The following is a 22,368-nucleotide window of genomic DNA, read 5'->3' as shown; positions in this document are numbered from 1 at the left end:
TTGTTTCGTGATTTGGGAGTGACCCTTCCCTTTGATGAGTTCTTTATGGGTGTGCTTTGTCTGCTCAATGTTGCGCCGACCCAATTACATCCGAACAGTTGGGTTGCGATGCAGGGGTTTCGGCAATTATGTCTGACACTTGGTATCGAGCCGACTCCCCATTTGTTTTTGTATTTTTACTCGTCTCGGCCTACAAAGAAAGCAAAATGGTTGTCATTGGTTCGGGCGGAGCATTGTTTACTTCAGCCGTACACGACCTCCTACAAGGGATTCAAAGTTGGGTTCTTTAAGGTGATGATTCGGCCAGAAAACGGCAACAAGTACTTTTTCGATGATGAGGGAAATGCCTTGTTTCCCTTATATTGGACTCGGCCTCCGAGGAAATATGACGTGGTGTCGAAGTCCAAAATGTCTGCTGAGGAGAAGGCTGATCTGGAAGTGTTGGAGAAGCTGCCATGACCTTTGCCGTGCCGGGATCTCGTTCGTCTTGTGAAATCGGCCCATCCTGTTGATGATTTAATTGGTATAGTGTCTGTCCTTTACTTAAATTCCTGCGTTGCCATTGATTTTGACTAGTGTTTGTGCAGGTATTATGACGAACTACAAGGACGATTTGGATATTCGTGCTCTGATCCAAGGCTGAGTTGCCAAGCAATCAGCTCCACATGGGGAGAGCCGAACTCTGGCCCGCGAGACGTCTCGGCCTCAATAGCAGCCGAAAGAAAAGAGCAACCAGGATGCTTAGAGGGCTAAGGTAAACAAGAGGAGGGCTGAGGCCGAAGCCGAGGCGCGTCGGCAAAAGCAGCAGAGACTACCTGCGCTTGTAGCCCCCCAAGGGCTCGTGGGTCCCGGCTTTCTAGCTCCTAACGTTAGTGCCCAAGACTACTTGAGCCAAGACTTGACCTCGGAGATGGGGCAGTCCATGCTGGGACAGATGATTGCGTCCCATAAGTGGACTTTTTTCTGTGAGTTACAGGCTCGGGCTCTGGCTTTGGCTCAAAGTATTATGATGCAGCCGAATGCCGAGGCCGATTGATAGAAGAAGTAGGAGAAATGAAGATGTGAACTCCTCCAAGCTTCTTCTAGGCACGGATCTTCTTCAAAGGAGATGTAGACCGAATGAATGGAAGCTCAAAATGGAAGAGGAATTGCGGATTAGAAGACCTAATCCATAGAAGGAAGTATCCAAGCTCAAGCTACAAGGGATTGCACACTTCAAAGGGAAGGAAACTAGGTTTTCCTAAGGAATTTGAAGGCACTCTCTAAAGCTCTCTCTCTTGGAATTTCGGTGACTCTTGAATGGCTGAATTCAATTCAGATATCTCATATATTCAAAAGTGTTTACAAAAGGTGGGAAAAGATACACTTATAGGAAGCAATTAGGTTAACTTTGGGCGGCAATTTCAAATCAACCAAATTGGCGCCTAGTTTGAATTTCAAGTTTGAATTTGAAATTCAAACTTTGGCTTCCAACGTGACTAATTCAGATGCTACCCTCATTTAGGAGTCATTTAGAAGTGATTTGAGGTGAATTTGGAGCTCACATGGCCGGATCCATCCCATGCAAACCATGTGACTCAAATTCAACTCAAATTACTTCTAAATGATGTCTAAATGAAACCTAATTCTCCTATTAATGTTTTCTTCATATAATCCTATTCTAATGACCAAAATACAATGGTCTAATGAATACAATCAATAGGAAATATTACAAGGAAAATAATGAGCCCAATATTGGGTACCAAAAGCCCAAAGGCCCATGAAACCCAAAACTAGGCCCAACTAGCCTAAACCCTAATCTATGGTCAAAATACAAGACCAACATGAAAATAGATTCCTAAACTAAGAAAGTACATTTAAACATGGTGTATAATCAATTAAGCCCAAGTAAGAAGCACCCTAGGCCCACCAAGCCCATTGGGCCCACTAAGCTCTGAAGCAGTCAAATCTTCAAGTAACCTCCTGGCCATAGCTCTAGTGGTTGGGCCTTTAGCCCATGCTCTTCCATCATTCCCTCCCTCTTGAGAAGGATTCGTCCTCGAATCTGAAGACTCTTCCTCATCATCACTAGCACCTACAAAAGGTTTAAGATCACTGACATTAAAAGTGGTGCTGACTCCATAGTCAGAGGGTAAATCAAGTCTATAGGCGTTATCATTGATACGCTGTAAGACCTGAAAGGGACCATCTCCTCTAGGACTGAGTTTAGACTTCCTTTGATTTGGAAAACGTTCTTTTCTTAAATGAAGCCAAACCCAATCACCTTCCTCGAAGATCATAGACTTCTTGCCTTTACTTCCTTGTTTTGCATATTTCTCATTTTGATTTTGAATATGAATTTTAATCCTTTCATGAAGTTTCTTAACAAAATCAGCCCTTGAAGCCCCTTCCTTATGAATGAAATGTTCAACATTAGGAAGAGGTATCAAGTCCAAAGGAGTTAAAGGATTAAACCCATAAACAGCCTCAAAAGGAGAAATATTGGTAGTTTTATGAACTACCCTATTGTAGGCAAATTCAATATGAGGTAAAAACTCATCCCAAGATTTGTGATTACCCTTTAGGACTGCCCTAAGCATAGTAGACAGAGATCTATTCACTACCTCAGTTTGGCCATCTGTTTGAGGATGACAAGTAGTTGAAAAGAGGAGTTTAGTTCCTAGTCTTGACCATAAGACACGCCAAAAATGGCTTAGAAACTTTGTATCTCTATCTGAAACTATAGTTTTAGGAAGCCCATGAAGTTTAACCACATCTCTAAAGAAGAGTTTTGCAATGTTGCTTGCATCATCTACTTTGTGGCATGGAATAAAATGAGCCATTTTACTAAAACGGTCCACTACCACAAAAATAGAATCCATTCCCCTTTGGGTTCTAGGTAAACCTAGCACAAAATCCATGCTAATATCCACCCAAGGAGAAGAAGCAACTGGCAAAGGTGTGTATGTTCCATGAGGCATTACTTTAGACTTAGCTTGTAAACAAGCTAAACATCTAAAACAATGCCTTTGGACATCTTTTCTCATATGGGGCCAATAAAATTTTTCTTTTAGCAAACTAAGGGTTTTATCAACACCAAAGTGCCCCATAAGCCCACCTTCATGACTCTCTTTAATTAATAGTTTCCTAATGGATCCTTGGGGTATACACAATCTTCCTTCTTTATATAAATACCCCTCAGCCATATAGAAACCATCAAAAGCTTTTTGTTGACATTTTTTATAATTAACACCAAATTCAAGATCTTCTTCATACAATTCCCTAATATTATCAAATCCAAGAATTTGAGTTCCTAGGGACACAAGCAAGGTATGTCTCCTAGATAAAGCATCAGCTACAACATTGGATTTTCCTTTCTTGAATTTAATAATATATGGAAATTGTTCAAGAAACTCTAACCATTTGGCATGTCTCTTATTTAATTTACCTTGACCTCTTAAATATTTAAGTGACTCATGGTCACTATGGATGACAAACTCTTTGGACACAAGATAGTGCTCCCAAGTTTGTAAAGCTCTAACCAAGGCATACAACTCCTTATCATAGGTAGGGTAATTGAGGGAGGCACCTTTTAGTTTTTCACTAAAATATGCAATGGGGTGTCCTCCTTGCAATAACACAGCTCCTATGCCAACTCCTGATGCATCACATTCTAGCTCAAAAGTCTTTTCAAAATTAGGTAGAGCTAAAATGGGTGCATTAGTAAGTTGATCTTTAAGTAATTGAAATGCTTGGTCATGCTTGGAAGTCCATTCAAATAAAATATCTTTTTTGACAAGCTCATTCAAGGGTGAAGCAATGCTAGAGAAGTTAGGTACAAATCTTCTATAAAAACTTGCTAAACCATGAAAACTCCTAACTTCACTAACATTTTTAGGCTTTGGCCACTCTTGAATGGCTTTAATTTTCTCGGGATCCACTTGAACCCCATTTTTGCTTATAATGAACCCTAGGAAAACCACATGATCCACACAAAAAGTACATTTTTCAAGATTTGCAAATAATTGGTTTTCCCTAAGGATCATCATAACTTCTCTAAGATGTCCTAAATGATCATCTTGAGACCTACTATAGATTAATATATCATCAAAATAAACAACCACAAATTTTCCTATACATTCTCTCAAAACATGATTCATAAGCCTCATGAATGTACTTGGTGCATTAGTTAAACCAAAAGGCATAACTAACCACTCATATAATCCAAATTTGGTTTTAAAAGCAGTTTTCCACTCATCACCCTTTTTAATTCTTATTTGGTGATAACCACTTTTAAGATCAATTTTAGAAAATATGGAAGCCCCATGTAACTCATCAAGCATATCATCAAGTCTAGGGATTGGGTGCCTGTACTTGATTGTGATATTGTTAATGGCCCTACAATCACAACACATTCTCCATTTTCCATCTTTCTTGGGCACTAACAATACAGGCACAGCACAGAGACTCAAACTCTTTTGTACCCAACCCTTATTCAATAATTCATGGACTTGATTCTCGATCTCTTTAGTTTCTTGAGGATTTGTCCTATAGGCTGGTCTATTGGGTAGACTAACCCCAGGCACAAAATCAATTTGATGTTTTATACCCCTAAAAGGAGGAAGGCCTTGTGGACCTTCACTAGGGAATATATCATCAAATTCTTTTAATAAATGAGAAACTTGAGGAGATAAAGAATTAAGTTCAATACTTAAATTATGACACTGAAGCATACCTTTACAAAGAAGAATGTAAGAAGGTTTTTCAACAATCAAAGTTTCTTTTAAAGGTTCTTGTTGAATTCCTTCTTTTGGAAAAGATTTTTCATCCTTCTTTGAAAACTTATGCTTCTTTTCCTTCTTTTCTTTTTTTTTTATTCAAGTTTTTTTTTTCTTCTTCTCTTTTCTTTTTCATTTGTACTTGATCCTCTATCACTTGTGAAGGAGACAAAGGATGAAGTACAAATTTCTTTTCTTTATGAGTGAAAGTAATTTCATTGGTAAGGCCATTGTGCATGGTTTTCTTGTCAAATTGTCATGGCCTTCCCAACAAAATATGACAAGCTTCCATTGGAACTATGTCACAAACCACTTGGTCTTCATAGTTACCAATAGAGAACTTGACTTTCACTTGTTGATTAACATTAATATCCCCATCTTCATTAATCCAATGAAGTTGATATGGTTTCGGATGAGGAATAATAGTAAGACCAAGCTTCTCCACCAACCTTGTGCTACAACAGTTGCAACAAGACCCACTATCTACAATGAGAGAACAAGCATTGTCTAAAACTTTACACCTTGTGTGAAAAATGTTCTCCCTTTGTGAAAGATGGGACTCATGAGGTTGGCTTCCTAGAAGCCTTCTAATCATGAGAAGTTGACCATCACAAGGATATGCACTTTCAATGGAATGGTCTTCCTCACTTGATTCACTATCACTTGAAGTAGTGGAACTAGATTCATCAATACTACTATAAATGTCTTGCCCCTTTAAAATCATCACTTTTTTAGTTGGGCATTGAGAGGCTATGTGTCCTCTCCCAAGACACTTAAAGCATTTGATATCACTAGTTTTGCTACTAGAAGTGACAATATTTTTATTTTTCTCATTTTCTTTTTCTTTTTCTTTTTCTTTGCCAAATTTCTTAGAGGAATCAAAGTGACCCTCCCTCTTGTAGTCTTTCTTAACATAAGAGCTAGATTGAGTTTTACCTTTAAAAGAGGATTTTCTCAAATTTTGTTGTTCCACCCTTATACAAAGTTGGACCAAATCATCAAGGTCCCTATAAGGGAGTAACTCAACTCTATCTCTTATGTCAAAATTAAGACCACTTAGAAATCTAGTAATGGTCAATCTTTCTTCTTCCCTTATCCCAGCCCTCATGAGATATAACTCCATCTTTTGCCTATACTCCTCAACACTTATACCCTTTTGTTGGAGTCTTTGGAGCTTATCCATAAGCTCCCTACTATAATAGGAAGGTATATGCCTTCTTCTCATAGCACTCCTTAACTCATTCCAATAAGTGATGGGAGGATCATTATGAAGTCTTCTCTCTCTTTCCAAGGATGTCCACCAATACATGACTTGTCCTTGAAAAGCTAGGGTGGCTAAAGGAACTTTTCTTTCCTCACCTACTTTATGACAAGTGAAAATTTGTTCCACTTTCATCTCCCAATCTAAGTAGGTGTCCACATTATCTTTTCCATGAAAGTAAGGGAGATCAACCCTTGATTCCCTCACTTTGTGTTCTTTAATGACTCTCCTAGGTGTTGGTTGATAGTAAGCATCCATATTCATACTACCATCATTATCTTGGCTTTGAGAATCATTGGAGCTCTTGTTTGAGCTCCTAGAAGAACCTTTTGGACTTTTATTTTTATTTAAACTTTTTAAAAGTTTTTCTTCTCTTTGCTTAATCTTTTGGATTTCTTGTTCCAAAGCCATGATTTGTACTTCTTTTTCAAGTTTCTCTTTTTGTTTTTGAAGCATCTCATCATTTTTCCAAAGTTTTAGTGCTTCAACCTCCTTGACAATTCTTTCAAAACTTTTAGGAGTATCAAAGTCACTACTACCTTGAGAATGATGACTCATGGTTAAGCAAAAAGAATTTATATGCTATGCAAAAAGTTATAAAATGTTTTTGGTCTTTTCTAGGAATGAAAATAGCACTTGGAAGTCTAAGTGTATAAGTTGCACTATCAAGGGAGGTGAGCTACAAAGAGCCACTTAAAAACCAAGCCTTTTCAAGTGGAAATCACTAAACTCCTTTGTGGTATTTCCAATTCCTCAAAACTTTTCACAAAAATTTTGTATGCTTTTTCACAATTTGTTTGTTTTTGACACTTAACTAAACGTGACCAAATAAAACTACACAATTCTAGACGTTTATAGGCAACAAAGTAAAGCAATTAAGTACAAGAAAACTTAAAAGAAGCAAGTTAAGCAACTAGTCGGATATCCTAAGTGGAAGCTTGAAACATATGAAATTTCCAAGCCACTTCCACTAGTACTACACGTGAGAGTCTATCAAGGATGTAGATATACCTGACCAGCTTCTTAATACTCCCTCCAAGCTTTACAAATTGGTTTAAAAATACAAGAGAATTGACAAAAATTAAACTAGCCTAAAAAGCAATAAAGTGGCGGCTTTGGTGACCAATTAGTGGCGGTTTTGTGTTCAACTTTTTAACACTTAACCAAGTGTTTAATCCGCCACTAATCCTTCAATATGCTGCTCCTGGACCTGCAAAAGAAACACAACAAAGAGGTTAAGATGGCTGCCTCACAAGGTGAAGGAATTGGTCACTCAAGTGAAGGAGATTTAGGAGGATTTTGGTCACTAAATTAGGTCAAATTTGGTGATTATAGTGTCCAAAATTTTTCCTACTCTTTGTTGAGCAATGCTTGATCCTTGAGCAAGGATTTAAGGCCACTTCCAGCACAGGAAATTATTGAAAGAAAACTAGACAAGCAACAAAGCACAATTTGGAAAGCTTATACCAAAATTAAGAGTAATATGTGTATATGACAAGACTCAAAGAAGTTCAACAAGTAAAACTGAAAATTAAGACTCCAAATAAAAGCTAGCATTCAGAGAGAAGAGTTCCTAGATAGGTACTATAATAGATGAACAAAACAAAAAAAATTTGAAGACAATTGGACAAGTATAGCAAAAGTAGTAGTCAAAACAATAACAAGGAATCAAGTAGGTTTTTCAACTTGTATACCTCTCGGCTTTTTCCTTTTAATTTTCTTTCTCTATTTTTTTTTTTAATTCTTTCTTTTTCCAGTATCAAATTAAGAGTCCAGAGAGTATATTTGCCTTTTGTTTCAAAATTTTTAAAGATTCCAAGCTATAGAAACCGAGAATACAAATCAGCCAAAAATTAGGTCAAATTTCAAGTAAGTTGAATAACTAGTGCACTAGTCTTTAGGTTTTGATTTGGATTCCTTTGAACTCTTTTCTCTTGAACTTTTAGGACATTAGGCTCTGTTTTAAACTTTGTTTTCCAGCCTCTTAACTCACTTTTTTTTTATTAAATTTGAATCCACAAAAAAAAATGCACTAGAAATAGGATTACACTTGAAAAAATTTTTTTAGAAGATTTTTAATGGAAGGTGATTTGAAAACTTAGAACACAATGGAAACCTAACTCTAAGGCAAAAGAAAAAGCACATATAGGAGGCAAGAACAATAGGTAAACCGAAAGCAATATATGGACACAAAACTCAAAATAAAACTAGGTTAAACATGCTATTCAAGGAATTTGCAACAAGTAAGGACTAAACACAAACTTCTAAGACAAAACAAAGATTTAAAAACAAAATCTAAATGCAATGCATGAGGTCCAATCACGGACACATACAAGGAATGGAGAGACTCAAAATAAACTCAAAATTAGCACAAAGCAAATAGTTCCTACAAGTTGATTATGGAAGAAAATTCAAGACAATCAACAATGGATCTATGAACTCAATAACATCACAATATAGATCCGAATTGAAACTCAATTAAGACAAACATAAGAACACAAAGAAAACAAAATATTCGGACCAAAACAAGATGAAGAACTTATCTCCTTGAAGACCTTGCTCTTGATACCAAAAATGATAGAAGAAGTAGGAGAAATGAAGATGTGAACTCCTCCAAGCTTCTTCTAGGCACGGATCTTCTTCAAAGGAGATGTAGACCGAATGAATGGAAGCTCAAAATGGAAGAGGAATTGCGGATTAGAAGACCTAATCCATAGAAGGAAGTATCCAAGCTCAAGCTACAAGGGATTGCACACTTCAAAGGGAAGGAAACTAGGTTTTCCTAAGGAATTTGAAGGCACTCTCTAAAGCTCTCTCTCTTGGAATTTCGGTGACTCTTGAATGGCTGAATTCAATTCAGATATCTCATATATTCAAAAGTGTTTACAAAAGGTGGGAAAAGATACACTTATAGGAAGCAATTAGGTTAACTTTGGGCGGCAATTTCAAATCAACCAAATTGGCGCCTAGTTTGAATTTCAAGTTTGAATTTGAAATTCAAACTTTGGCTTCCAACGTGACTAATTCAGATGCTACCCTCATTTAGGAGTCATTTAGAAGTGATTTGAGGTGAATTTGGAGCTCACATGGCCGGATCCATCCCATGCAAACCATGTGACTCAAATTCAACTCAAATTACTTCTAAATGATGTCTAAATGAAACCTAATTCTCCTATTAATGTTTTCTTCATATAATCCTATTCTAATGACCAAAATACAATGGTCTAATGAATACAATCAATAGGAAATATTACAAGGAAAATAATGAGCCCAATATTGGGTACCAAAAGCCCAAAGGCCCATGAAACCCAAAACTAGGCCCAACTAGCCTAAACCCTAATCTATGGTCAAAATACAAGACCAACATGAAAATAGATTCCTAAACTAAGAAAGTACATTTAAACATGGTGTATAATCAATTAAGCCCAAGTAAGAAGCACCCTAGGCCCACCAAGCCCATTGGGCCCACTAAGCTCTGAAGCAGTCAAATCTTCAAGTAACCTCCTGGCCATAGCTCTAGTGGTTGGGCCTTTAGCCCATGCTCTTCCATCACCGATGGACTTCGCCGACAGCTGGCTGAGTCGGAAAAGTCCGTGCAGAAGACCTTGACGGCTCTGTCTGAGGCACAAGGGCATGTTAAGAAATGTGAGGCGGAGCTGGATCGCCGGAGCCGTCAGAATGATGACCTTACCTTGAAAGTTCAACGGTTAGAGCATCTTCTGAAGACCGAGGCTGAGAAGTCGGCTGTGCTGCTGAAGGAGCTAGAAGCCGAGAGGAAGGAGTTTGGCGCATACCGGGAGAGGGCTAGGAGCAAGGTACTCTCTCAGCATGAGACCGGTTTCGCCCAGGCGGCTCGGCAAGCCAGACATTTTGGAAGTTTACCTATAGACTTTCAATTTGATATGACCATGGACTTCTATCGGGGGAAGTATGTCAATCTGACTGAAATCCCGCCGAATGAACAGCCTGATACTGAAGTTCCTGTTCGTCATGAGGCCGGGCCGAGTGGTGACGGTAATGTGCAGGAGGAAGTTGCTGAGCAGGAGCCTTCAGTCCAAGGGGAGCCCGAGGGACAGGCTTAGGGTTATAATTTTTTTGTTTGTATGCTGGGGCCGATAATGCCCCATTAATATTTTTGTAATTCCGGGCCGTCAGAGCCCTTAGGTTTTTTCAATGCAATTTATTCTTGTGTTTCTAATCGAATTCCGATGTAACAAACTTGCCGAACATAGTTTAATTTATATTTAACGCGTGGAAGACTTGAAATAGTCATACCCTTAATCACGAGGATTTCTCGGGAGGGAATGCTCGTAAAAGTCACATCCTTAGCCGAGAAACGTCTCGGGAGGGAAGACTTGTGATTTGAAGTCACATCCTTAGCCGAGAGACGTCTCGGGAGGGAAGACTTGATTTGAAGTCACATCCTTAGCCGAGAGACGTCTCGGGAGGGAAGACTTGCAAAAGTCACATCCTTAGCCGAGAGACGTCTCGGGAGGGAAGACTTGCAGAAGTCACATCCTTAGCCGAGAGACGTCTCGGGAGGGAAGACTTGATTTGAAGTCACATCCTTAGCCGAGAGACATCTCGGGAGGGAAGACTTGTAGGATCGAAAGCCACATCCTTGGCTGAGAGACGTCTCGGGAGGGAAGACTTGCAATAAATAATTAAAGCCACATCCTTGGCCGAGAGATGTCTCGGGAGGGAAGACTTGCAGAAGTCACATCCTTAGCCGAGAGACATCTCGGGAGGGAAGACATGTAGGATCGAAAGCCACATCCTTGGCTGAGAGACATCTCGGGAGGGAAGACTTGCAATAAATAATTAAAGCCACATCCTTGGCCGAGACACGTCTCGGGAGGGAAGACTTGTAATTTGAAAATGAAATTGCAGAAATATAAAATAAGTCATAAGTAGTTGAATTGTCTTGTTATTGATTGATGGATGCCTCGTTAAAAACCTTGCCGGCCAAAACCTCTTCCCAATTTTTTGAAGAGGAAAAAAGACCGGTTCAAGGAAAAGAGTGCACCGTAAGACATTTACATGAATGAAATTCTAACTGTAATAAGTCTTGAGATGGGTAGAGTTCCATGTCCGAGGAATGACCTTGCCGGACAATTCTCCCAACTTGTATGCGCCATTCTGGAGAGCGTGTCGGACGCGGAAGGGGCCGTCCCAATTTGCTGCCAACTTTCCTTCGGTTGGGTTGCGTCGTGCCGAACCGGTGACCCTACAAACCAGATCGCCTTCTTGGAAATTTCTTGGTCTCAACTTGGAGTTAAATCGCCGAGTCATTCGTTGTTTACATGCTTCAGCTATGACTTGGGATTTCTGTCGGACTTCCTCTACAACATCTAATTCGGCTCGGATTTCGCCGTCGTTAGACTCCTCATGAAAGTGTGTTCGTTGGAACGAAGGTTCGCCAACCTCGACTGGAATCATAGCTTCCGTGCCGTATGCCAGCCGGAACGGAGTTTCCTTTATGCTTGATTGAGGTGTGCACATGTATGCCCAAAGAACTTCAGGAAGCTCTTCGGCCCATGCTCCTTTTGCCGTGCCAAGCCGTTTCTTCAACTAGGTGAGGAGAACTTTGTTAGCAGCCTCGGCTTGACCGTTGGACTGTGGGTGCTCGACAGAAGTGAACCGGTGTCGGATGCCAAGGTTTTCAAGAAAGTTATTGAATTTCTTATCCGTGAATTGCAGTCCATTATCAGAGATGATTGCGTATGGGATGCCGAATCGGGTGATGATGTTTTTCCATACGAATTTTTGAACATTAGCTGCTGTAATGGTAGCTAGCGGCTCGGCTTCAATCCACTTAGTAAAATAATCAACGACCACTACCAAAAACTTGCACTGACCTTTAGCGAGTGGAAATGGGCCGAGAATATCAATGCCCCATAAGGCAAACGGCCAAGGGGCGCTGACCGAGTGGAGCTGCTCGGCCGAGGCATGTATTAGGTTGCCATGCTGTTGGCATTGCTTGCACTTCTTCACATATTCGGCGCAGTCGGTTTTCAAGGTCGGCCAGTAGTAGCCGGCTCTCAGCACTTTAGTAGCTAAGGTTCTTGCACCTGAGTGTGATCCACAAATTCCTTCATGAATTTCTCGTAGAACATAGTCGGCCTGTGGCTAGTCAAGGCATTTTAATAAGGGTGTAGAGAACCCTCGTCGGTATAGTTCACCGGCAATTACAGAGTAACGTGTTGCTTGAGTTCGGACTTTCTTGGCTTCCAACGGATCAAACAGTTCAGAACTGTTGATGATGTAATTTATGATGTTGGTCATCCATGAGCTTGTCGATCCTTCAATCGGCATGCACTCTTGTGGAATACTTGATGCAGGTAGTTCCAAGTGAATGGTTGACCGAAGTTGTCCTGGCTTTCGGCTACTAGCTAATCGAGCTAACTGGTCAACTCTCTCATTGTTACACCGTGGTGTGTGTCGGACTTGTACCTCATGAAATTGATCTTTCATTCCCTTGAACATGTGGTAATACTTCAATAAGTGCGCGTCTTTGACTTGAAAGTTGTCATTGACCTGTTCGGCCACCACCTTCGACTCAGTCCAACACACTATTTTTGTGGTACCCATCTCGGCAGCCAACCTCATGCCGGCAAGCAAAGCTTCATATTTTGCTTGGTTATTAGAGGTCTTGAAGTCGAATCGCAACGATTGTTCGAGGGTAATTCCAGATGGGCTTTCCAAGATTATGCCGGCACCACTTCCTTGTTGATTGGACGACCCATCCGCATGCATAGTCTAAGCAGTATCTTTAAACTGGCCGAGTGGGGATAATTCATTAACGAACTCGGCTAAGCTTTGTGCTTTGATGGCCCCTCGAGGCTCGAAACGGACATCAAACTCAAAGAGCTCAATTGACCATGCCATCATTCGGCCGGCTAATTCTGGTTTTTGCAGTACTTTGGCAATCAGACAATCTGTTCGGACCACGATGGTGTGACTCTGAAAGTATTGACGAAGACGCCTAGCCGCATACATGAGTGCCAACGCTACCTTCTCTAGCAGTTGGTATCGTCGTTCGACATCTTGCAACACTCGACTTATGAAGTATATCGGTTGCTGCTGGCCGTCATGTTCCCGTATCAAGCCGGCACTTATGGCTTCGCCCGAAACCGCCAAGTACAAGATTAGTTCTTGGCCGGGTGTTGGCTTGGTCAATACCGGGGGAGTGCCGAGGCATTTCTTAAAAAGTTGAAAAGATGTTTCGCATTCTTCCGTCCATTGAAACCTGTTTGCCTTTTACAGAAGGCCAAGGATCAGCTTGGAAGTCTCGGCCATACATGGTAGGAAACGAGACAAAGCTGTTAGTCGACCAGCTAACTTCTGGAACTCTTTCAAGTTTGATGGACTCCTCATGTCAATGATAGCTTGGCATTTGTCCGGGTTAGCCTCGATGCCCCGACTTGACAACATGAAACCTAAAAACTTGCCGCCTGAGATGCCGAATACACACTTATCGGGATTAAGTCTCATCTGATGTTTTCGGAGGGCCCGAAAGACTTCGGCGAGATCGGTTACATGGGAAAGTGTGTCGGTCAATTTGACAACCATATCATCCACGTAAACTTCCATATTTCTCCCGATTTGATCGCCAAAGATCTTGTCCATGAGCCTTTGATATGTGACCCCAGCATTCTTCAGGCCGAATGGCATTACTTGGTAGCAGTAATTGGCAGATTCTGTAACAAATGCTGTTTTGTCTTCGTCTCGGGGGTACATTCGAATTTGATTATAGCCCAAGTATGCATCGAGGAATGTCAGGAACTTATGACCAGCCGCACCATCCACCAATCGGTCTATGTTTGGCAATGGATAAGCATCCTTGGGGAAGGCCTTGTTCAAATTTGTGTAATCAGTACACATTCGCCATTTGCCATTCGACTTCTTGACCATGACAACGTTGGCCAGCCATGTTGTGTATTGGATTTCTCGAATGAAACATGCTTCAAGGAGCTTGGACGTTTCAACTTCAACTGCTTTTTTCCTCTCTTCCCCCATTGTTCTCTTACGTTGGGTGACCGGTTTTGCCTCCCGGCACACTGAGAGCCGATGACACAAGAAGTTAGGGTCAATCCCGGGCATGTCGGCCGACCTCCATGCAAAGAGATCTTTGTTTTTCTTTACCACATTTTCGATTTCACGCCTTTCGGTCTCGGACAGGTTAGAACCGAGGTAGGTGACATGCTGGTTGGTCGGCCCGATAACCATTGGGTACCGATCTTCAATCGGCTCGACCCTCTCGTCTTGCTCCATTCGAGGGTCGAAGTCTACCACCGTTTCAAGGTCTTGGGCTACCGAGTGCACGCGTTTCTCTCGACGCGGCTCGGCCACTCCGAGGCGGGGCAGCCGGAGACTAGCGAAATAACACTCCCTGGTCGCTTTCTGGTCTGCATGTACTGTGATGATTCGGCCTGATTCAGAAGGAAATTTCATGGTTAAGTGCGGAATTGACACAATCGCACCTAACCTGTTGAGGGACGGTCTTCCAAGAAGAATGTTATATGACGTGTTAGCATGCACAACCACGTACTTGTTGTGTGAAAAACCGCAAGTGTACGGTTGTCGTCAAGTAATAAATATCGAATCACAGGGACTACGTGTTTGACCTAGAATTACTAGTATTTTAATTTGAATTTTAAAACAGATGGAATTTCTGTTTTGAGATGATAAGATCAGATTTGAAGGTAAAAGAGATAGTAATGCAATTAATGAATAAGATAAAACTTTAAGATAAGATAAGGAGATTTCCGGGAATCTAGGGTTCGCACAAAGAGTTCCAACATTATTGAATTATTATTTTCATTAATTAATTCTATTCCATCTTGAAGGTAGTCTTAACCTAATTTAATCCTTGCACCTTCTCAGGCAACGAGGACGTGTTTAATTAAAATTAATCCCTACTCTCGTGGTAATTGCGTTCAATTAAACCCGTTAAGATCTTTGTTAATCTATTGCTCCTCGAAAGCTTAAATCTACTCTCGTGATTTAACACTCAAGTCTATTCCTTTAGGTTCCGATAATTAGGTTCTCCTCTCAGTTCATCCCTAATTATCTATGATTATGAAAATTAAGATTAATTGTTTATCATAATTATAATCAAGTTCTCCTCTCAGTTCATCCTTAATTAATGTTATTATGAAAACAATAATATTAAAGTTCATATATAAAATATAAAAGAACAGATCAAGAATTGGAATAAAATTAAGAAACTGAATAATGCATTAATAAAGAGGTTCTCAGAGGCTAAGCCCTGATCCCAGAAAAAGGGATACTACTCACAGGAGTTCATAGTAGTTCTCCAAGAAGAAAAGAATAAAAGAAAAGTAAACCTTAGAGTCGATGGCACAGGCGCCCAACCTTCTCCAAGTGTCGAAAACTAAAAGACTGTCTCCGGAAACCCACCCCGTTCTAGGCTAACCTAATCTAATTTATAACCTAAAAGGGTAAAAAGGTAAAACTACCAAGATAAAAATTACAAAGATAAAATAAAAAATAAAAACATAAAACTTAAACAGCTGGGACACGAAGTGAATCACGGCCGTGACTGAGAATCACGACCGTGATCTTCTCTGGAGCACATCTATGAAGGGTCAGTGGCGTTCACGGGTGTGATTGGGAATCACGACCGTGATTTTCTCTGGTGAATCACGGGCGTGATTTAGAATCACGGCCGTGATTGTCCCTGGTGAATCACGGGCGTGATTTAGAATCACGGCCGTGATTTTCCCTGTAGCTCAGCATTTCCTCTTTAATTCTTAAATCTTGATCCTGCTTAGAGAAAACACAACACATACCAAGAAAAGCATAAAATAGGAAAATGATATAAAAATTTATTAAAAACATGAAAGATATGCATGATTATGCTATGAATTCTTGTGAATTAAAGTGCTAAAATACGAGTAAAATACACAACATCAAATAACCCCAAACTTGAACTTTTGTTTGTCCTCAAACAATAATTAGCACTTTGAAAAAAAATTCATCAAGAATTAACTGAGCATTTAAAATCTTCACTCTTAGTCTCACAAGGTCCAATTAGAATCTTAATCTTTCATTACTAGCACCAACTCTTAGTTTCTAAGGGTTTCATGATGTCAAATCTTGTAAAGCTCATTAGTCAAATGAAGATAATTTAACAGAAATAATTTTTCGATGCTTGTGACACAAATGGGGGTAATATTTTTATTTTTGTTTTTGTCTCACCTAAAACATTTCCCCAGTAGCCAATCAGTGTAGAGAGGATGATAATTTCAAGAACATGTAGCCTCAAAGGGGGTTAGCTATTTTACTAAACAATTCCCCAGTAGCTAATTAGTTCCCTTAGTTTTCTAAGGTTAAGAATATTCTCCCTCTAACCTATGACCTCAAAGGGGTGCTAGGTGATATATATATATTTTTTTTTATTATATTTTTTTTTTATTTACCCCCCAAAAGCTTTTAAGCACGAATTAAAAAGAATTTATCTTCAAGAGACTATTTTTATAATTCTCGATCATTTCAAGCCTTAATACTAAGAACCAAGTGCTAGCCACAAAACCAGCTAATTTTTCAACCTTTTGTTCTGAGACTTCAAGATTCAATTCATCACATTCAGTGTTTTCAAAGACGAACAATTTCGTTAAAAATATTTACTTTTCAAACACAAATTCAAGCTGGGATTAACTGAATATGTATATATGCATGATTTTTTTTATTTTTTTATTTTTTATTTTATTTTATTTTTTATTTTTTATTTTCATGATGCTTGAGTAGGTTCCTGAAGAACCATAGAGTATAATTTTTCTAAGTGTTCCCCATGGAAATATAACTTCAATCTCTGTGCATTGACCTTGAATATGTCGCCTTTATCGTTTATGATTTCTACAGCTCCATAGGGATATACTTTTTGAACTGTAAAAGGCCCTGACCATCTTGACTTCAATTTTCCAGGAAACAATCTGAGTCTGGAATTAAATAGTAGCACCGAGTCCCCTTGCTTGAATTCTCTTCTATGTATATGCTTGTCATGCCACCTCTTTGTTCTTTCTTTGTAAATCTTAGCATTTTCATATGAGTCTAATCTGATTTCATCAAGCTCATTGAGTTCCAATTTCCTTTTTTCTCCAGCATCCTTTAGGTCATAGTTGAAGTATTTTATTGCCCACAAAGCCTTGTGTTCTAGCTCTACAGGAAGATGGCAAGATTTGCCATAAATCAGCCTAAATGGAGACATGCCAATAGGTGTTTTGTAAGCAGTCCTGTAGGCCCAAAGAGCTTCATCTAATCTTAAAGACCAGTCCTTTCTTGTTGTAGATACAGTCTTCTCAAGAATCTTTTTGATTTCTCTGTTGGATATTTCTACCTGTCCACTTGTTTGAGGGTGATAAGGTGTACCAACCTTGTGAGTGACTCCATATTTTTTTAAGAGAGATTCAAACTTTCTTTCAATAAAATGTGAGCCTCCATCACTGATCACAGCTCTTGGGACCCAAATCTTGGAAATATAATTCTTTTGAAGAGTTTAATGACAGTATTTGAATCACTCGTTTGAGCGGGAATCGCTTCTACCCACTTGGACACATAATCAACTGCAACTAATATGAACTTGTAACCTTTAGAACTTGGGAATGGTCCCATGTAATCTACTCCCCATACATCAAAAATTTCTACTTCTAAAATCCCATTTAATGGCATTTCATGTTTCCTGGATATATTCCCTGATCTTTGGCATTGGTCACAAGAATTTACCATCTTCCAAGTATCCTTAAATAAGTTTGGCCAGTAAAAACCAGATTGTAGAATTTTAGCTGCGGTTTTTGACGTACTAGCATGCCCTCCATATGCGGAAGAATGACATGAGTGAATGATGTGAGGAGCTGTTTCTTCTGAGATACACCTTCTGTAGATACCATCTCTACACCTCTTATATAGGTAAGGTTCATCCCAAATAAAGCTGTTAAGGTCACTAAAGAATTTCTTCTTTTGTTGATAATTAAAGTCTTCAGGAAGGACTCCACATGCTAAGTAATTCGCATAATCTGCATACCAGGGACTGTTTTTCACAACAACTGCTAAAAGCTTTTCGTCTGGGAAGCTGTCATTAATAGGGAGTTCCTCCTTTGTTGCTTGGTCTTGTGGAAGTCGAGAGAGATGATCTGCTACTACATTTTCTACTCCCTTTCTGTCCACAATCTCTAAATCAAATTCTTGTAAAAGGAGAATCCATCTGAGGAGCCTAGGTTTAGCATCCTTTTTATTAAAAAGATACTTTAGGGCAGAGTGATCTGTGTAAACAATAACCTTAGACCCCACAAGATAAGATCTGAACTTTTCAAAAGCATAGACGACTGCTAACAATTCTTTTTCTGTTGTTGCATAATTGGCTTGGGCTTCATCAAGAGTCTTGCTGGCATAGTATATAGCATGAACCTTCTTGTCCTTTCTTTGTCCCAATACAGCTCCTATAGCATAGTCACTTGCATCACACATGATTTCAAAAGGAAGGCTCCAGTCAGGAGTTTGCAGAATAGGAGCTGTAGTGAGAGCTTCTTTCAACCTGTAGAATGCATTCTTACAAGAAACATCAAAGTTAAAAGGTACCTCTTTCACAAGTAGATTAGATAATGGTTTAGAGATTTTTGAAAAATCTTTAATAAACCTTCGGTAGAAACCGGCATGCCCTAAGAAACTTCTAACACCTTTAACATCAATTGGAAGGGGCAATTTATCAATTACTTCTATTTTTGCTCTATCTACCTCAATTCCTCTCCCAGATATTAGGTGTCCTAAGACAATTCCTTCTTGTACCATAAAATGACATTTTTCCCAATTTAAGACTAAATTCACTTCAGAGCAACGCTGCAATACTTTAGTTAGATTTAATAGACAGTCATCAAAGGAAACACCATAAACTGAAAAGTCATCCATGAAAACTTCCATCTCTTTTTCTAATAAATCACTAAAGATTGCAGTCATACATCTTTGAAAGGTAGCAGGTGCATTACATAGGCCAAAAGGCATTCTCCTATAAGCAAAAGTACCATAGGGACATGTAAAAGTAGTTTTCTCTTGGTCTAATGGATGAATAGGGATTTGATGAAAACCGGAGTATCCGTCCAAATAACAAAAGTATGAATGCATTGCTAACCTTTCAAGCATTTGATCAATAAAAGGTAAGGGAAAGTGATCCTTTCTAGTGGCATTATTTAATTTTCTATAATCAACACACATATGCCACCCAGTCACAGTTCTTGTGGGAATTAATTCATTATTATCATTTTTAACTACTGTCATCCCACCTTTCTTAGGAACCACATGAACTGGACTTACCCAAGGACTATCAGATATAGCATAAATTACCTTAGCATCCAATAATTTCAAAATTTCTTTCTTTACCTCTTCTTTCATCTTGGGATTTAGTCTTCTTTGAGCTTCAACAGAAGGTTTGGATCCTTCCTCCAAGAAGATGCGATGCATACAAAATGAAGAACTAATTCCCTTTATATCAGCCATAGTATATCCAATAACTTTTCTAAATTTTCTCAACTCATTGAGAAGTTTTTCAGTTTCTTTTTCATTTAAAGCTGAATTTACTATGACTGGATAAGTGGAATTAGCCCCCAAAAACTCATACCTTAAAGATGAAGGAAGTGGTTTAAGTTCTAACTTTGGAGAGTTTTCTTCTTGCCAATCTGTTGAAGACTCAAGAAGACTTTCAACTAGAGGATCTTTTTCTTTACACGGGGGACTTGAATCGATCAAGCAAGCATAATTAGGTTGAATCCCCTCAAGATCTATGTGCTTTCCTCCAACTAGAAAATTCTCCAAGGGATCCCTCAAAATAGATCTCATGACTTCTTCCTCCATGTCTTTAGGCAATATATCAACCCTGCAGCAAATATTTTCAAGAGAAGGTTGTCTAACAGATTTAGCAATATTAAATTCCATTGTTTCATCATTAATGGATAAGGACAATTTTCCATGTTTGACATCTACTATCACGCCTGCTGTAGCCAAAAATGGTCTACCTAGTATGATTGGTATTTGTTTGTCCTCTTCCATTTCTAAAACAACAAAATCTCCCGGAATTAAAAATTTACCTATCTTAACTGGAACATCTTCTAAAATTCCTATGGGATATTTTATAGATCTATCTGCTAACTGGATTGACATTGTTGTAGGCTTTAATTCTCCCATATCTAATTTCTTGCAAATTGATAAAGGCATTAAACTGATACTTGCCCCAAGGTCACATAAGGCTTTTTCAAACCTTAGATTTCCAATGAGACAAGGTATAGAGAAACTACCAGGATCCTTAAGTTTTTTTGGGCAAATTATGATGGATCAATGTAACAGTCTCTCTATCATCCAATTTCCTTCGGTTAGCTAAAAGATCCTTAAGAAATTTAGCATATGTAGGCATCTGTTGTAGAGCTTCTACAAATGGAATGTTTACATACACTTGTTTGATCATATTTAAAAATTTTTCAAATTGTCTATCAAGTTTAGTCCTTGCTAACCTTTGAGGAAAAGGAATTGGAGGGTGATAAACAGTTTGAGGCTTTGATGAAGATACTTTTTCTTTTTCTAATCTCTCTTTTTCAGGTTTTTCAACCATAGGAGAGGCGTCTTCATCAATCTCAATATTATCATTTTGATTAGACACAAGTCCGTCTAATTTCTTCCCACTCCTTAAAGTCACAGCATTAACATTTTCAGCTGGGTTTGCAACTGTTTTACCTGGGAACATACCTGGAGAATTGCTTGAACTAGGCATCAACTGTGCAATTTGATTTTCCAGCATCTTGTTGTGGAGAGTAATATTCTCAACCTTGACAGCAAGGTTTTGAATAGAATTTGCCATTGAATCATTGGTCTGTTTTTGATTAGTGACAAAATTCTCCATAAGGCTTTCTAATCTTGAAACACTTTGTTGAATTGAGGGTGTCTGTATTGGATTTCCTTGCCCATTAATGAAGTGATTGGACGGAGGGAAATTAGGTTGCTGACTGCTACTTCCTTGAACTGGGTTATTCTTCCAAGAAAAGTTAGGATGATTCTTCCAACCAGGGTTGTATGTGTTGGAATATGGATTACTCTTCTCTCTTCGAGGAGTGTCATAGAAATTATGAGAAGCTGCCACTTGTTCAGTAGTATCTTCTTCTTCTCCAGTAAAAATTGAGGTACAATCTACTGCAGTGTGCCCTTGTTCCCTACAAAGGTCACATACTTGATTTGTAGCCACTGAATTAACCTTAGCTTTTTCCATCTTGTCTAATCTTTGATTAAGAGTATCAAATTTTGCTAAGAGTAACTCAATATTGTTCACTTCATATCGCCCCGGAGTTCCTTTCCTTGCTGTGACTTCTCTTTCACTGTATTGGCTGTGATTTGAGGCTACATTTTCCAAAATAATCATGCAGTCATTAATAGGTTTCCCCATGAAAGATCCTCCAGCTGCTGAGTCTAATATCATGGTGCTTTGTTGGTCCAATCCTTCAAAGAAAAATTGGATGGTAAGCCAACGGTTGAAGCCATGTTGTGGGCATGCTTGAAGATATCCTTTGAACCGCTCCCATGCTTCATAAATAGTTTCTCCAGTGCCTTGTTGGAAATTAGTGATTTTCTTCCTCAATTCTTTAGTTTTAGAAGGAGGAAAGAATTTCTCTAGAAAAGCTTTTTCACATAATTCCCAAGTTGCTATCTTTTCTCTAGGCACTGTTCTTAGCCACACCTTTGCCTTATCTCTCAAGGTGAGTGAGAATAAGCGGAGTCGCATTCCATCAGAAACTTCATCATCAAATTGCTGGGTCTCACAGATTTCCAAGAACCCCTCTAAGTGGTCATTAGGATCTTCTGATGGTAGTCCTCCAAAGGTGTTCTGTTTGAGCATATTCACCAGAGAAGCTGGTACAGTAGCTCCAGTTCGCATCTCCCCTCCAGGTATCCCACGAGCTACGGGTGCAGAGTAATCCCGAAGCGGTAAATTATCTCGTTGTGCAGCCATGTCAAATTCTCTAGAAAGGTTTCTTTTCCTTCTCAGGAGAGTTCTTTCAATCTCAGGATCAAGTGGTGTTGGTTTCCCAAGACGTAGAGATCTCTTTTGCATTAATCCTAAGGCACTGCAAAAAAAAGAAAGTGACCCGTGAAATCTGAATTGGAGAAGTAAACACTAAAAAAAAATTATTTATTTATTTAATTTAATTTTTTTTTTTTTAAAATTCGAATTAAAATAATTGTAATTTAAATCAAGAGACGTAGTCCCCGGCAACGGCGCCAAAAACTTGTTGTGTGAAAAACCGCAAGTGTACGGTTGTCGTCAAGTAATAAATATCGAATCACGGGGACTAC

The 22,368-nt window shown here is 39.1% G+C and overlaps 1 protein-coding gene and 1 non-coding gene across 4 annotated transcripts in view; both read left to right on the top strand.

The window, feature by feature from the left end:
- LOC109813334 (rhodanese-like domain-containing protein 14, chloroplastic) overlaps positions 1-22,368 on the top strand; it is a 46,861-nt gene that overhangs the window by 4,057 nt on the left and 20,436 nt on the right. The window contains exon 6 of one of the 3 annotated variants that reach the window (XM_083063164.1): positions 6,640-6,757. The exons of the other annotated variants lie outside the window; for them this stretch is intronic. Coding sequence (XP_082919290.1) covers positions 6,640-6,715 — 76 coding nt within the window. The 3' untranslated portion in view covers positions 6,716-6,757. The remainder of the gene's footprint in view (positions 1-6,639; positions 6,758-22,368) is intronic. 3 annotated transcript variants of the gene reach the window in all.
- Positions 21,549-21,655, top strand: LOC145952233 (small nucleolar RNA R71). Its single transcript, XR_014429912.1, has one exon. It is a non-coding gene; the product is annotated as a small nucleolar RNA R71 (small nucleolar RNA).

Source organism: Cajanus cajan, chromosome 9, assembly GCF_000230855.2.
Source record: "Cajanus cajan strain Asha chromosome 9, NIPB_CcT2T_4, whole genome shotgun sequence".
Lineage (NCBI taxonomy): Eukaryota > Viridiplantae > Streptophyta > Magnoliopsida > Fabales > Fabaceae > Cajanus > Cajanus cajan.
This window is presented reverse-complemented; position numbering and strand designations above follow the sequence as displayed.